We start from the raw sequence: 17,585 nt of genomic DNA on the forward strand, positions 1-17,585 counted from the left end.
TAACATCTTAAAAGCATATAATCAGGAACAAAGCTTGGGAAGTGCTCATCAGGCACATTGCTCTTTTTATGTCTATATCAAGAGATAACATTACTTTTGATGAGAATACTTGTTCTAATGGGAGGGGTACATGAGACAGGTTTGACAATCATTATAATGAGAGATAGTAATTGGTTAGAGACATAAGAACCCTGGATGAAATAACGTGATAGTCAAAAGTAGTAAATAACCACTGTAGAGAGATTCAGAAAAGCTACAGGCAAGAGAAGCCATTTTAGTTGGGCATGGGAAGGCAAATAGGAATTTGGTGTTGCAGCGATGGAAGCGGGAAGGGGATGTGAGCAAAGGCATGGAAGCAGGAGAATGTGAGGCACATTGGAAGGAAGGCAGTGGGTGGCTGTTTGACCAGAAGATGAAGTACTGTGGGGGTGGGAGAAGAAGGCCTAGCAGGTGATAGGTTTGGAAAATTAGGTTCAATTCCACATTACAGAGGTTGGACTCTAGGAGGCCATAGGAATAACAATGAAGGCTGCACTTTAGGGAGGTCATTGTGGGAGTAGTTTTTGAGATGGGAGCCGACACCATGCAGTGACTCAGGTGAGTGAGGCAAGGTGAGGAAGTCTTGAATCAGGACACTGGTGTGGAGGTAGAAGACAAGACAGCCCCTTGGAAGGGTTGACACCCTGGGAGAGGGTGGGCCCAGAAAGGGGTCTGGTTGTTGAGGGCACAGTTCAAACACAAATGTTATTAAATAGAATCATTAATCAATCAATTGCTATGAAATTAATGTTTGTTAAGTTTCCTCCTATTCTTAGTTCTAGAGCCAGTACAAAAGCCTCATGAAGGTCCTGGAGAAATGGGGAAACCAGTCGTCATTCCTAAAGAGGATCAAGAAAAGATGAAAGAGATGTTTAAAATCAATCAGTTCAATTTAATGGCAAGTGAGATGATTGCACTCAACAGATCTTTACCAGATGTTAGGTTAGAAGGGTAAGTACCTATTGTGGTCCTGATAGTATGTGAATGAAAAGTATGTTCTGAATTTTCAGTAAATTGCACTTGAGTGCTGATTGTTCTTAAGGCAAATGTTATATCACTATGTTACTACTTACTCCACTTAGAAAATAATTAAATGCTGATAGAAATAATATCTCAAGCTTCTACTGATTATTAGCACTATGTATTTCAGGCATTGGAAGATAATTCTTTATCTTAATGGATTAGTAGGGGATTTTAAACTTTATTATTACCAAAATACATACTCAACTTTTTACAAAAGATTTAAGTTGTATGTAACTTGAAACAGTGAAATACACAGTCATAAGTGTACAGTTTGCTGAATTTTTGCTATGTATGCACCTATGTAACCATCAGCCAAATCAAGACATAGAATGATCCCATCACCGGCCGGGCGCGGTGGCTCAAGCCTGTAATCCCAGCACTTTGGGAGGCCGAGACGGGCGGATCACGAGGTCAGGAGATCGAGACCATCCTGGCTAACACGGTGAAACCCCGTCTCTACTAAAAATACAAAAAGAAAAAACTAGCCGGGCGTGGTGGCGGGCGCCTGTAGTCCCAGCTACTCGGGAGGCTGAGGCAGGAGAATGGCGGGAACCCGGGAGATGGAGCTTGCAGTGAGCCGAGATTGCGCCACTGCACTCCAGCCTGGGCAACAGAGCGAGACTCCGTCTCAAAAAAAAAAAAAAAAAAAAAAAAAAAAGAATGATCCCATCACCCTTGAAAGTCTCCTTGTGTTTTTTGTAGTCAGTACTTCCATCCCCAGAGGCAGCCATTATATTGACCTCTCTAAACATAGATTAGTTTTGTCTCTTTTTGAACTTTTTATAATGGATCCACACCATTTTTTTGCCTTTAAGATCCATATTGTTGCATACATCAGAAGTTTATTCTTTTCTCCTATAGTATAGTGATTTGTAATATGAATATGCCATCGTTTATTTATACATTGATAGACCTTTGGATTATTTCTACTTTTTGACCACTATAAATAAAACTGTGTGACATTCTTGTTCATGTCTTTTGGAGGACTTAAGTGCCTGTTACTGTTTGCTATATACTAGAGAAAGGAATAGATTATGCATTTATATAGCATTAGCATGTGTTACCAAACATTTTCCCAAAATGTTTATACCAATTTACACTCCTATCAGCAATATGCAAATTAGATGTCTACTTGCGCCATAGGAAGAAGGTAATAATACAAGGTACTAGAGTACAATAGGCCCAGTTAAAAGCAAGCAAACTACAGAGAATAGGTAGAGTAAGTGAACATACACATTCTGTGCTGAGGCCCCCTGCACTCCTTGCTCCCATTGATGCTGGCAGCCAAGCTTGCCTCCTCCAGGGAAGAGACTGAAAGATCTTTCTCATCAGAATTGGATAGCCCTAGAGAGAAGGGTAAGTACCTAGTGTGGTCCTGAGAGTATGTGAATGAAAAGTATGTTCTGAATTTCCAAGAAATTGCATTTTAGTGCTGATTGACTTGGGAAAGTTTCCAACTTAATGGCACAGCCTGATCACCCTTATGGAAACGCATAGTCAGTGAGTCCTACTCATGTGTTTAGGCCTCATATTCAGCCTCTTGGTCTTGCGTTCTTAGTAACAAATAGATAAGCAAGGAGTACTAGACATCTCAGGAAGCCCTCAACAAACAGAAAAAAGCAACTTTGAGGGAAGAAAAACTATTAAGGTAGAACACATTCAGAGAAATAACTAATAACCTCAACAAAATAGAGAATATATTACAACCATAAAATAAGAATAGGATACTATTCAAAAGATACACTGAGAGAACCAGAAAGAGCTTTTGAAAATAAAAAAATGAAAATAAAAATGCAACAAAGAGATGGACAACAGTAAAATTATATGAACATTGAAATGACAATCAGGAAATCCAATATTTTAATAATAGGAGTCTCAAAAAGAATTTTAAAAATAGGGAAGAGAAAATTTATCCACAAAATTTTCCATAACTGAATTGCACAAATTTTCAAATTGGAGGAGCCCACCAACTTTTTGTAACAATAGATGAAGATAGACTGCACTCCAAGACATTGTGACTTTCAGAACACTGAGGATTTCAACTCCCAAGGGGAAAAAAAAAAGACCTTTTACAGGTTTCTTAAGAGGCGAAAGCAGGTCACGATCAAAGGGTTATTAATCAGGATGCCTTCAAACTTCTCAGCAACAACTCTAGAAACAAAGGAGCAAAATTCTAAAGGAAAATAATTTCCAATCTAAAATTTTATATTCAGCCAAACTTGCAATAAAGTGCACCGGTTAAATAAGGATATTTTTGGACATGGAAGATCTCAGGACATTGAACTGCCAAGCATCCATTCTCAGGAAGTTACTAGAGATAGGACACTACCATTTAAAACCTTAGTTTTAAATAAACCAAGGACAAGAAAGACATAGAATGTAAAAAACAGGAGATTCAGCTTGTGTGAGAAATGGTGAGAATGACCAGAAGATGATGAAGGGACAGCCTGAGTGAGAGTTGCACAGGCAGAAGCGACCAGCCCAGACGGAGCCAGTGAGAAAATTGCAGAAGAGACTTCAAGAAGATGCCATTGAAGTTACACCTGATATGGCTGAATGTCTAGAGTAGATTTAGACAATTGATGGGAAGTTTGGGATTGAAATACGTAGAAAACCATAGTAAGAAAAAAAATTAAATGGGCATTACCTTCAGGGAAAACTTTAAAAAACTTGTTCAGAGAAAACAAAAGTAATCATAGTTTACTACTACATGGCTTAGCCATGAATAAGTCATGACAAGGTAACTGTTGAATACTGTGCATGTAAAAATTAAACAAAGGAGATGAAGAGTATCTCTTTATCCAGCAAGTTGATTAAGTGGAGATCCGTCAGAAGAAGCTTAATTTGTAAAGATTTTTCACAAACTGTTTGCTTTCCTGAAAATTTAAACATTGTTGAAGAAAACTGTAGACTCTCCACAGTCTACAGTTTAAATGATGCCTGTATTATGAACAACCTTACACTTCGTTCAAGAGCCTCAGCTATTATTGCTTCTGGTAGAATTGTTTTTGTCATTTTAATAACTCCCCTAAGTATATCACCATTCTCAACACATTTTCTTAAACATTTATGTCTTTTTGTCTTTATGTGGTTTTTGAAGATACTTTTATTAATGAATACCTTTTAAGTGCATTGTAAGTCACCAGGTTTTGGACATTGAACAGCTTTATGATATTAGGAACAATGTTGAAATGGTGTGATACAAATGCTTATGCACCAAGTTTCACACTTGATGATCAAGACTCCTTAGACCCGACAAAGTCCACTTTTGTGAAAGCTGCCAGTACATAGTCCTTCTGGCCAACCGCTGGGTCTCTGTGGGACTGGGCTGCCTAGGAGGTAGCGCAGAGTCACTACTACCACTGAGTAGCCTTTTTATATCTTCCCTCCATCTCTGGACTGATACCCTTTTTAAAAAAAAAAGTTTTAGAAGACTTTATTATGGAAAATTTCAAATGTATACAAAAATAGAGATAATAATGTAATGAACCCTCATGTATTCACCACTCAGCCTCAGCAATTCCTAACAGTTTTGTCTTATGAATTCTTATACCCTCTGAGATGTCCCCCAACAATCTTTGCCTCCTGGTATTTACATCTCTTTGTAGTCTCCATGTTGCACTAAGATTGGTCTGTTTGAGCAATAGAACATGGTGCAAGTAAAATGAAGTATCTCCTTCAATATTATGTTATCAAATATGCTGTGGCTTCCACATTGGTCTTTACTCTTGCTGTGATCATATGTTCTGGGATAAGCCCCTGACACAGCAGCAGCCCTATGTCGACACCTGTGTGGTTTATGGCTTTTTGTGAACAACCAGGTAAGTAAGATTAGAAGCATATTCTCCATCCCCAAGCAAAGACAAAACATTTCTAAATATTTCAGTATGTAGCTCTGAAAGATAAGGACTTATAGAAAAGAAAAATAAAAATCATGATACCATTTTCACCCCTAAAATAACATAAACAATGATCCCTTCATATCATAAAATAGTTAATATTCAAACTTCCCTAGTTATGACATACATATTTCTTTTTTTATAGTGTAGGTGTCAGGATCAAAATTGCAGCTGGTGGATATTCTCTTAAGTCTCTAAAGTCTGTAGGTTCCTTCTCTATCTTTTTTCCTTACAGTTTATTATTTGAAGAATCCAGGTAGAATACCTCACATCTTTTCTCAGCCTGCATTTTGCTGACTGCATCACTGTGGTGTCATTGAACATGTTCTTCAGTTCCCTGTCCTGTGAATTGGTAGTTAGACCTAAAGGCATATTGTACCAATATCCTTAAAGTCAAGTAAATTGTGTGCTTGTGGTATTAAAGGTGTGAGATCTGGCCCATAATATGCATTGTTATTGGACAGGTTCATTACATGTTTCATTTGTCTATTTTCTCTTTTTGTAGCTCCTGTTAGCTAGGAATTAAGTGCATTGAGGAAGAAAATACGTTATCAAAGTTGATAGTGTGAATGAATGCTGCATATCAAAACTTGTGGAATGAAGCTAATTCCGTGCTTAGGTGATAATATGTACCTTTAAATGCATATGACTTTTTGAAAAGAAGATGGAAAATTACTGAACTAACCATCTTAAGAAATTAGAAAAGGAACAAATTAAAGAGAATAAGTAGAAGGAAGAGTGGAAACTTAAAGCCTGGAAACTTAGGAAATAAAAACGTACAGTAGAGGAACAGCAAAGTCAAAAGTTCATGGGAAAAAAATGTTAAAATGGACTAATCAAGAAAATAAGGAGAGTCACAAATCCATATAAGGAGTGAAAGGTGGTGTCATTACAGATCCAGACCTTAGAAGATAATATATCACAAAGATGAGAAATTATAAAGTAGAATACAAACATCAAGTATAGAGGCTCAACAAAGCTGAGAGTTCTTTGGAAAAAAATCAATAAAATAATAAAATCAAAAAATGCCTTCCTATATAGCAAATAATGGTATGAAAAAGACAGCATCCCTGCACATCTTGCAGACATTTGAAAGATTATACGTAGATTTTATGAGGTTTTTTAAATAGTCAAACTCATAGAGGCAGGGTGTAGAATGGTAGTTGCCAGGGTCCCGTGGCAGGGGAGAAAGGAGGAGATGCTGATTAGTGTTTCAGTTATGCAAGATGAATAAGGACTAGATATCTGCTATACAGTATTGTGCCTGTAGATAACAATACTGCATTGTACCCTTAAAAACCTAGATCTCGTGGTAAGTGTTCTTACCACAATGACATAAAGATAAGATTATAAGTGAATATTATAAATAACATCCCAATTTTTAAAAATTTAGATGAAATTACTAGTTCCTAGAAAAATATAACTTAGTAAAACTGACATCAGATAAAAGTAGAAAATATAAGTGTTATAGCTATTAAGTATTAAGTTATAGCTATTAAGTGTTATAATAATAATATAAGCTATTAAATTAATTATTTAAAATCATTACACATGGCTGGGCATGGTGGCTCACACCTGTAATCCCAGCACTTTGGGAGGCTGAGGCAGGCAGATCATGAGGTCAGGAGATCAAGACTATCCTGGTTAACATGGTGAAACCCAGTCTCTACTAAAACTACAAATAATTAGCCGGGCGTGGTGGCACATGCCTGTAGTCCCACTTACTCCGGGAGGCGGAGCTTGTAGTGAGCCCAGGTCACGCCACTGCACTCCAGCCTGCGCGACAGAGCAAGACTCCATCTCAAAGGAAAAAAAAAATCGTTACACACAGACACTCACAAAGTCGGACATAAACACAGACATCCAGGCATAGATGGCTTTGCCAATGAAAACGAAGCAACATATCAAACTTATTTCATTAAATCAGCATGATCTTGATATGAAAATCCAACAAGGTTATTACAACAAAGAAATATTACAGACCAGTAATCTTGATATAGATGCAGATTTACAAGTGAAATCCAGCAATATAAATAATACATTAAAAATCAATTGATTTATTCCAGGCATGTGAAGTTGGTTTAGGATTTGAAAATCATTTAGATTCACCACATTTGTAGGAAAACAGGTGGTAAGTTATGTGATCATTTCGTTAGCTACAGGAAAAACATTTGATAAAATTTGTCACTGTCACGATAAAACCCCTTAGCAAACTAGGAATAGAAGGGAACTTCTTTAATCTGACAAAATGTTTCTGGAAAAACAAAACCCTCCCAGCAAATATCTATATTTAATGATAATTTTGAAAGCTTTCCCTTTGAGATCTGGAACATGACACAGATGCCTGTTAACACCACTTCTGTTCAGTGTCGTACTGGAGGTCTTAACCAGTGTAAGGAGGCGAGCAAAATAAGTAACTGTTACCAGGATTGGAAGAAAGGAATTAAAATTTATTAATTTAAGAAGTTCATTAAAATTTTATTATTTGCAGTTGACATGATTGTGTATAACAAAAATCCAAAAGAATTAGAGGATTAGAATCAAAAAGTGTTTAGAGACTGGGCATGGTGATTCACACCTGTAACCCTAGCACTTTGGGCACCTGAAGCAGGAAGATTGCTTGAGTCTAGGAATTCAAGACCAGCCTGAGCAACATGATGAGACCCCATCTCTACAAAAAAATTAAATAAATAGCTGGACACAGTAGTTCATACCTGTAGTACCAGCTACTCAGGAGGCTGAGGCAGAAGGATATTTTGAGCTCGGGAGTTCGAGGTTGCAGTGAACCATGATTATGCCACACTGCATTCCAGCCTCGGTGACAGTGTAAGACTGTGTCTCAAAAAAAAAAAAAAAAAAAAAAGTGTATTCAGCAAGGTTGAAGGTTTTAAGGTTAATATTAAAAAGAAAAATAAATTGCATTTCTATATGTTGTTTTCTTACAAAAGCTAGGAAATAAAACAATTTTAAATAATACTTATAATGCAATCTGAAAATATCAAATATCCAAGAAAGGCTCTTCAGAGTAAATTCTAAAGCAAAGAAAAATTAAATACCTAAATAAATGGAGAACTATCCCACATTCATGGGGTCAGACTCCTTGATACTATAAAGATGTTGGTTCTTTCCACATCTTTTAATGCAGTTCCAATCATAACCACGTTTGCATGTGTAATTTGACAAGTTGATTCTCAAATGTGACTGGAAATGCAAAGACCTGGTAGAGCTAGACATTCTTATAGAACTATTAAGATTTCTTAGAAAACTATAGTAATTAAGATAATGTGGTATTGTTGCAAGGATAGACAAGCAGATGAGTGGAACACAATAGCGAGTTCATGACCAGTCCCATACATACTTGAACACTTGGTTTAGGACAAAGGTGGCACTATGTGGCAGTAGGAGAAGGATGATCTTCTAGAAAATGAACAAATGAATGATGCTGGGCCAACTTGATATAATTCAAGACAAAACTGAAACTGCATCTTTACCTCACACCATACAGAAAAATCAATTTTATATGTATTACCTGAAATAAATGTGAAGGCAAACCAGCAAAGCCCTAAAAGTTCACATAGGAGAAAATATATTTGTGATCTTGGTGTAGGAAAGGACTTTGCTTTAGGTGTATTTCTACTAGATGGCTGGACTTTTTTCTTTTAAACGACAGCCTACCATTTATTTATTTAATATTTTGCTTCTCTCGTGCTCATGTTCATAGGCAGCCTACCATTGAATGGACTCTCACTATGTATATACACGCGTATATATTTTTGAGAAACAGGGTCTTGCTCTGTTGCCCAGGCTGGAGTGCGGTGGCGCAGTCACAGCTGGCTGCAGCCTCAACCTCCTGGGCTCAAACAATCATCCCACCTCAGCCTCTCGAGTAACAAGGACTACAGGTACATACCACTACATTTGGCTAATTTTTTAAATGTTTTGTAGAGATGGGGGTCTCACCATGTTGCCCAGGCTGGAACTTTGTGTTTTAAATTTAATCTTTGGTTTTTAATAGATGACTTTTATGTATATTATGACTTGATCTACATGTATTATGACTTGATATATTTGAACTTCTTTTAGGTTGAACCATATGAAACTGATATTCAACCACTTTTGACCCATGAAAATGACAGTTTCATAAACTTTGACCTAATAAATCTTGCTTTCTGTTTAGTATCTTCTTCATTTTTTTCCTCTTTTCCTGCTTTTCTAATTGATACAGTTTCAACTGGTAAAGTTTTAGTATTCATGTTTTTCTGTCTCTTGGTTTGGAAGCTGTATACTTTTCCTTTCTTAGTAAGACCTACGTATGTTGTAATTGTGAAGGTGTAGATTTATCTTTATGTGTCTACATGTTCAGTGCACATAGTATACTTTTGATGTGAGCACTGATATTATTCTTCAATTGTGGGACATTCCTAGCTGTAATCTCAAATACTGCTGCTTCATTATTTCCTCCTGTCTGTTCTTTTGGAGCTACTTATATGCATATACTAGAGCTCCTCAATCTATACTCTTATTTTTTCTCTGTTGCTTTTCAAATTGTCTCTAGGCAAATTTCTCATTTATATCTTGATAATGGCAAAGTCCAGGTCTGGCTCTGCCATTTACTGGCTATGTGGTTTAGCACAAGTTGCCTGACTTCTCTATACCTCAGGTCCTTAACTCTAAGATAAGGAGAATTACAAGGGTGGTTGTGAGGATTTGTAAAGTGCTTTGCACACTTCCCGCAATCTAGGATACAGAGAAGGCCTCTGTTCAACAGGTCTCTGTTCAGCGAGTGAGCTCCACGTCCCTATTTGATTCTCAGGAGAAGCTGACTCCAAAGGGACTTTTCCATCTCCACTTTTTTTTCTTTATTTTACTAGTCATTTCCTGACTTCCAAAGCAGATTCACAATGAAATGCCAAGTGGTAAGTATTAGATAGTATTTTCTTAAGCCTCAGCTGTGCCGGACAGAGGTAGTCAGCTGCTTTGCATTCCTGCTCCCCTACGTGGAAGGAATGATGCTGTGGGATGGCCCCTGGAGTGCAGCTTTTTCACCACCTTTTGGAATCCAGAGAAACCTTGCTTATGTTCTAAGACATGGGCTTAACTGGTGTGTAGCTGGCTGTGTCCAGATCATCCTGTCTGCCAATAACTTCTACTGCCTTGTACAGTCTCTAAGGGCACGTTTCCTGAAGGAAACTGGAGGGAAGAATGACATTATTACACTGTTCAGGAGAGTTAAATAGAACCAACAGTCCCTGAATAACTTTTCTCATGTGTGATCTTAGGGAAGGAAGTGTAAGACAGATTCCAAATCATCTAGTAAGCCAATTCCATCCTATATAGTTAGTCTTAGATATTTAAAAAGTAATTTTAATAGCATTTATTGAATGCTTTATTATATACCAGTATTATACACATTGTCATATTCAAACAGATGGGCAAAGTAGTAGTAATGTGCTCAGTTTACAAATGGGGAAACTTGGACTTAGGGAAATTAAATGATTTGTCCAAAGTACAGTTAGTAAGTGACGCAAGTGAAATTTGAACCCTAGGTCTCAGGGTCAAAATATGTGCTCTGAATCACTGTGCTTTGCCCTTACTTTTATGGTTAGATCTTAGTTGATCTTCTCTGAATGAGAGTATACAGAGGAGTAATTTTGTAACATTGCCAAACACTGCCTGGCAGGTAGCCAGACATTTTATGAAATATTGAGTTGTCATTGATAAATGCTAGTGACAGATGAAATTTAATGGGGGAAAAAGAATACATTGAAAATCATAGCTTGAAGGGACATGGAGGAGAGCATTGGATTATACATGCATAGTCACCTTGGTGTGGAAATTTCTTGAAAATTCTTTTCTTCGCTTTTCTTTCAAACTGTAGTTCTTGACATATATATGGATGATTGATGAGCAGTACAAGTTTTATCGTAAGTTGTGGATTCAGCTTGTAGTTCTGTTACTAGCTGCTATCATGAACAATCTACTTTATTACTTTAAGCCTCAGTTTCCTCATCTGTAAAATTTGGAGAGTAATAAGTCTGTCTTAGGGTTTTTACAAGCATACATGGGATAATATATTTAATCCTCTTAATGCAGTTTCAAGAACTTAATAAAAAGTCAGCAGGACCTTTTCAGGCCAGTGCCCTGAGATAAGATAAATAGAGTAGGACTTTTTTAGAAATGGGGTCTCACTTTGTTGCCCAGGCTGGTCTCAAACTCCTGGGCTCAAGTGATCCTCCTGCCACAGCCTTGCAAAGTGCTGGGATTGTAGACGTGAGCCACTGCATCCAGCCAGAGTAGGACTATAACAATTGAAAAATATTAGTAATAGTAAATTCCAAGTGACTTCTGTAGCTCTGTATTTCTGAATTGTTAGGTACACTTATGTGTTATTTAATGACTGGAGTATGTTCTGAGAAATAGGTCATTAGACAATTTTGTCATCGTGTAAACATTATAGAGTGTACTTACACAAACCTAGATGCTACAGCCTACTACACACCTAGGCTATACAGTATAGCCTATTACTCCCAGTCTGTAAACCTGCATAGTATATTTCTGTACTGAATGCTGTAGGCAATTGTGTAGTACAATAGTGTTTGTGTATGTAAACGTAGAAAAGATATAGTATAAATACGGTATAAAAGATGAAAAATGGTACACGTGTATAGGGCACTTACCATGAATGGAGCTTGCAGAAGTGGAACTTGCTCTGGGTGAGTGAGTGCTGAGTGGATGTGAAGGCCTAAGACTTTACTGTATACACTGCTGTAGACTTTATCAACACTGTACACTTAGGCTCTACTAAATGTACTTTGCATATTAAGTAATTATGCTAGTATGTTGATGGTGGCCACAATGACACTAGGCCATAGGTATTTTTCAGCTCCATTATAATGATATGGGACTACCATCATATATGTGGTCTGTTGTTGTGGGGGTGCTGTTGAAGTTCAGCGGGGTGAATGCCCTGGTTATCCACCACATTCCACTGGCAGCCGCACAGTTTGAGGGAGAGGAAAACCAATGGAAGCACACTGGAACCGGGGAGGGAAGTATCTTCCTCCTGCATTGTCCCTCCAGCACCTTTTACCTACAGAGCTTAAGTATGCATCATGCGGACTGCAAAGGAGAAATGCTTATAGGGGCCAGTTCCATTATTACAGTGCAGGTAATAAAAGGTGTATTTCGAACTAAGAGGCAATACATTGATAATGGGTACACTACATGGCAATGATGAGTCATCTCCAAGAGCTAATGTATTATGTGTTTGTGGATGCCTGCGCTTTAAAAATGGTTTTAATTTATAAGATGGTAAACATTAATAGCCATAATCCACATAAACAAAAGCCCTTTGGGGTCCTCAGTTTCTAAGTGTGTAAAGGGATTATAAGTCAAAAAGTTTGAGAACTGTTGCTTTATATTACTCCCTTTAAGTAATGTTCAAAAAGTCAGGCAAAACTCATCAGTAGTACTAGAAGTCCTGTAGAGTGGTTACCTTGGACAGGGGCACAGAGGAATCCTCTGGGGTATTGGTAATCGTCTGTTTCTTCATCTGGGTGCTGACTGCTTGATGCTTTCACTGTGGAAATTCATTCAGCTGTACACTTATGATTTGTCAACTTTTTGCATGTATATATTTCAATAGAAAGTTTGACTCTTCCATTTCTTCCTAACCTATACCTTGCTGTTAAACCTGTATGTAACTTTTAGAAATTAGCATAAACTGGCCAGGCGCGGTGGCTCACGCCTGTAATCCCAACACTTTGGGAGGCTGAGGCGGGTGGATCACGAGGTCAGGAGATCGAGACCATCCTGGCTAACACGGTGAAACCCTGTCTGTACCAAAAATGCAAAAAATTAGCCGGGCGTGGTGGCAGGCGCCTATAGTCCCAGCTACTCAGGAGGCTGAGGCAGGAGAATGGCGTGAACCCGGGAGGTGGAGCTTGCAGTGAGCCGAGATCACGCCACTGCACTCCAGCCTGGGTGACAGAGCGAGACTCCCTCTCAAAAAAAAAAAAAAAAAAAAATTAGCATAAACTTACAGTGGCTAGTTTTCATAACTGAGGATAAAAGTCTCACTTGGGCCAGTGTGGAAGAAAGCTGCTTCCTGAACATGGCCTGTGGCCTTTCTGCTCATCCTCAGCTCTGTGTTCTATGAACCGGTCCCCCTACCCACTTCAAACCCTGAAACACAAAAGGACAGGTGGTTTCTTGATTGGAAAAGCTTAGCTAGAATGCTAAAAGGCTCTTTGGTTCTTCTCAGGTACCTTGTGGCTCTTCCAGGTTAGGGATGTGTGTTTGTGTGCTTTTGTACCTGTTCTGAAGTTAATTGTGGTTGTTTAATATTTTCTCTATGTTTTCTCGTTTGCTTTGAGAGAATATTAACTTTTATGAACTTGTTATGGCCTCTGATTAACCATTTGATTTAAAAAAATTATTTCATTTTTATCATCTGTCTTTCTGGATTGTAATATTGCTTCTCCCTCTGATTCTTCCGTCCAGTTTCTTTCTAGTGTTCTTATACTCTTATAATCTTACTTCCTTTCCATACAGTTTTAGAATTTTATTCTTAAACATATTATACAAATAGTAAATTTGGGTTATCACTTCTCTTCTGCAGAACCTGCTGTCTCCACATTTTTCTGTCTTCCTTTCTGTTTCCTAGCCATAGACATGGCTAACAGTACCATTTGTACACTGTACCTCTTTCATGCATCACTTGATTTTATTATTTTATTTTATTTTGGTAAGGTAGCAGCTTATGTGGCCACTTTGGCTGTTTCCTGCTTCCCAATTCTACGATAATAATAAGTAGGATTCACTTGGGAAAAGAGATTGTATGTGGCGTAATAAGATTCAGCTAAATAATATAAGAAACTCTTTTTCTGACCCCCTTTTACCCATACATAGGCCATTCCTGACTTCAGAGTCTTATTCCAGGAGTCTGTGCATCAGGAATTCAAGATATAGCTTGCTCAGCTATGATGTACCTGAAACTAGTACTAGTTATAATACATAAATATTGTAGCCACCATTTATAACAGAGTTTTGATGGGAAACTATTTTCAGAAGTATTATTAGGACTGCTAAGGACACATCTTTTCCCCTCTAGCCTAGTCTTTTGGGCCCCACCTCTTTAGTCTAGACTTGGAAGGAGGGAGCTGCAGACAGGGTGGCAGGCTGTGTGGGCTTTCTTGTGGTTGTTAGAGTGAACATAGGAAGTGGGCAGTGAAGTGGAAATGAGGCTGTGGGTAGAGAGGAGGTTACTGGTAGTAGGAGATGGAGACCATCCTGTGAAAGGGGTCTTGGGAGTGGTGAAGAGGGAGAGAGGGGCTGCAGTGGAATATATCGAAGGACGGGAACAGCTACTTGTTGCTCCTTGTCTCCTGGGAGAGAGAAAGGACAAGGGCTGATGGGGCCCCTATGGTGACTTCTTTCAACCCTCTTACTTTGTCATCTTTTTACTCTTCCTTTTTCCTTTTCTTCCAACTGCCAACCGGCAGCCCTAGGGTAGAGTGTTCAATAAGAAGAGTTAATTCAGCAGCTTCAGAAGAGGAGTCTTGTTTGTGTTTTCTTCATTTCCTCCCCATCCTTCCCTTTTTCCACTCCCACTGACAGGCGATTACAGTTGAGACTGGGGAGTGGAAAGTTTGAGGAGCTTGAGAGAGAGCAGGGAATAAAGGAAGAAAGAGGAGGGTGGAGCAACTGTTAGAATTGGGGATACCTGGGAGAGAATTATATATGCACTGTTTAGAGCGGGCTTATGTTCTAAAGCACATCTCTTGATCTCAGGTTACCTACGCTGTTACTTTCTCTAATAGGCTGTTATCTAGTAATTTCATCTAGCTAACAAGGTTGAAAAAAGAGACCATGTTGCCTAACAAAGTGCTAGAAACACAATTATTGTGTGGATTTTGTGTGCGTATCTTTTGAGTGTGTTTGGTATTTCTGATGATTGCATGCTCAGGCATAAATAGTCTTTACTGAACAAGATACATGTTGATATTTAATTGTGGAGGTGGCAGCATCAAGAATTGGAGCAGCAGGGCATGGGCTGTGGAGTCTTCAGTCAGATTCTGCTGCCTCCTCGCTATCCCTGCCCTGTTTCTCATCTGTGAAATGTGGCTGCACACATCTGTCTTACAGAATGACTAGGAAGATTAAGAGCCTGGTACATGATAGGTACTCACTAAATATTTATCTTCTTTTGTGGAAGACATATTTTTGTTTAGATTATTAAACTATGTAAACTCCAGTGGTTCTGATTTTTTTGTCTAATAGGGTCCTTGAAGTACAGTCAGTTTTGGGTAGATAGCTTTATTTCATTCTCTATTAAAGTGAATCACCTGAAAACATTCATCAGGAGGAAGTACCTAATTTTAAGAATATAAATGACATTTTTGAAATAATTTTAATCTATATCATTTTAAATAGGTGCTATTTATTAAACATGTAACATTAACCAAGACTTAAATAAAAAGGTACCAAGGATCCCACCCCTAGAGCAAACTGCTTTTATTGTTCTATCACCCCTTCTAGTCCAGATTCCTTTATTATGCAATCTTAACAGTCACTTTTTATAAAGGCATTTGCTTTGTCTCTAGGTGTAAAACAAAGGTGTATCCAGATAATCTTCCTACAACAAGTGTGGTGATTGTTTTCCACAATGAGGCTTGGAGCACACTTCTGCGAACTGTCCATAGTGTCATTAATCGCTCACCAAGACACATGATAGAAGAAATTGTTCTAGTAGATGATGCCAGTGAAAGAGGTAAATTTTAAATTTTAATGCCAATAATTTGCTACACCTTTTGTCACTAACGGTTAAAGCTAGTTGCTATAATTTTTAACCTAATAATTTTATACAAAATTCTAATTTATCCCAAAAATACGGCATTTGGATTCATTCACATACGTAAAAAAGTACACTCTTGTGAGACTTAAAATATTTAATTAACATTTGATGTGTATTGCATCTTAATCTTGTTTCAAAAGGAAATAATGCTATATAACATAAACTATTATGCAGGACAGTGAAAAAACTCATCATTTTGTTAGGATTTTCTCTGTGGGAAGCTGCAGGACTGAGTCAGTAGAGAGAGACTGGATTCTGCTTACATCCATGAATGGAGAAATGTAGTTCTATGTTTAGTAGGAAATATCTCTGACAGCAAGATGGAGCCTTAGCTGGGTGAACCTTTGTTCTCCAGATTTTTCTTAGATTTCCCTATTTTCTCCATTTCTGAGTTTCAGGAATGATCTATAGCTAGGTACATAAAAGGGTTAGGAAGGATGAAAAGGTAGGATGTAATATGACTCTCATAATAAATCTCTACCGACTGTTGCCTACATGTCCTTCTAGGAATCTCAGAATTTTTCACAAGCCTAAAATATCCCAAACTATTGCATGAAATACTCTTTGGGAAAGGACATATTAATGAAAGGTGCCTGGGTCAATATTATATATTCTGAATCCTTACTAGAGATTTCACACTACAGAGTACCATATAGAAAAGGCTCCACTTAGTCCATCAGTAAAGAAACTAGCTTAACTTAGATACCCAGCATTTCCTAATTTTCTTATTCATATCTCATCTCTGTAGGAATCATTGGTGTCATGTGTTCCACCAATGTTCCTGTGTTCACATGAGAAAAATTTAGAGCTACAGAAAATAATTTCCTACTTCTTTTCTTCATCAGCCTTAAATGATCTACCATTTTAACCTCTTTTGCTAGTATCTTCAACTTTCTTGCCTATTCTCCCGTTGCATCTGCTATGATTTAGTTAAGTATCATACTTTCTCCTTCCTGTGCCCACACTGAATACATGCATTTAATAGAAATTAAGTTTATTCATGTCAAATATCAATTATTTGGAGTAATTAGTGCAATAAAAACTATTTAAATCTTGTTACTTTGCCAGATTATACAGATGCAAATGAAGAATAAGATAAATCCTACCTTTTAAATTAGCTTATATCTAACCTTTTTAATCAAATTAAAGAGATAGTTTATAATCACACAAGACATTTAAATAGTATAATACATGACATAATTACATGTCAAAAGGAATAAGAGCTGTTAAGAATACCACACATAAAGAAAGAATTGTTGACAACAGAAGTATAAACCTCATGTGGATAATCTACTTGCTAGGAGTTAATTCCTCTGTAAGAAAATTAACCTAAGTTAATATAAGGAGGAATATATACAGACATCCTGCAAATGACTTGTGCTTGGTTTACTTATATGTTAATATTTGCTGGATTAAATATATTCTTCCAGAAGAGATACTTAACCTGAGATAAAATTGATTATTTTTTCATTTCCTCCTTTGTTTTTCTCTTGTTCTGTGAATGCCCAAGAAGGCTGTGTAGAATAATAAATTTTTATAGGATATGGCCTAATTTAAAAGGTGCAGAGTCCCACAACAAGTGACAGAGAAACTCACCTATACCAGTTCTGTCTTTCCTTCCCCTCATGCAGACCTCACCTAACACCCCAGTCTGTGTACATCTGTGAGAGGAAACTGTTGTGAGCAGGTGTCTACCTCACTGCTCCACCTGAGGCTTAGTCTCTAGGTGGGGTCCTGGAGTGCCGCTCCAGAGTCCCTGCTGAGGGTTG

General features: G+C 37.7%; 1 protein-coding gene across 1 annotated transcript in view; it reads left to right on the plus strand.

Annotated features, from left to right (window-relative positions):
* The window catches only part of GALNT1 (polypeptide N-acetylgalactosaminyltransferase 1), a 59,115-nt gene that overhangs the window by 8,273 nt on the left and 33,257 nt on the right, over nt 1-17,585 (plus strand). The window contains exons 2-3 of the mRNA XM_030925900.1: nt 816-990; nt 15,566-15,732. Coding sequence (XP_030781760.1) covers nt 816-990; nt 15,566-15,732 — 342 coding nt within the window. The remainder of the gene's footprint in view (nt 1-815; nt 991-15,565; nt 15,733-17,585) is intronic.

Source organism: Rhinopithecus roxellana, chromosome 21 (assembly GCF_007565055.1).
Source record: "Rhinopithecus roxellana isolate Shanxi Qingling chromosome 21, ASM756505v1, whole genome shotgun sequence".
In the NCBI taxonomy this organism is placed as follows: Eukaryota; Metazoa; Chordata; class Mammalia; order Primates; family Cercopithecidae; genus Rhinopithecus; species Rhinopithecus roxellana.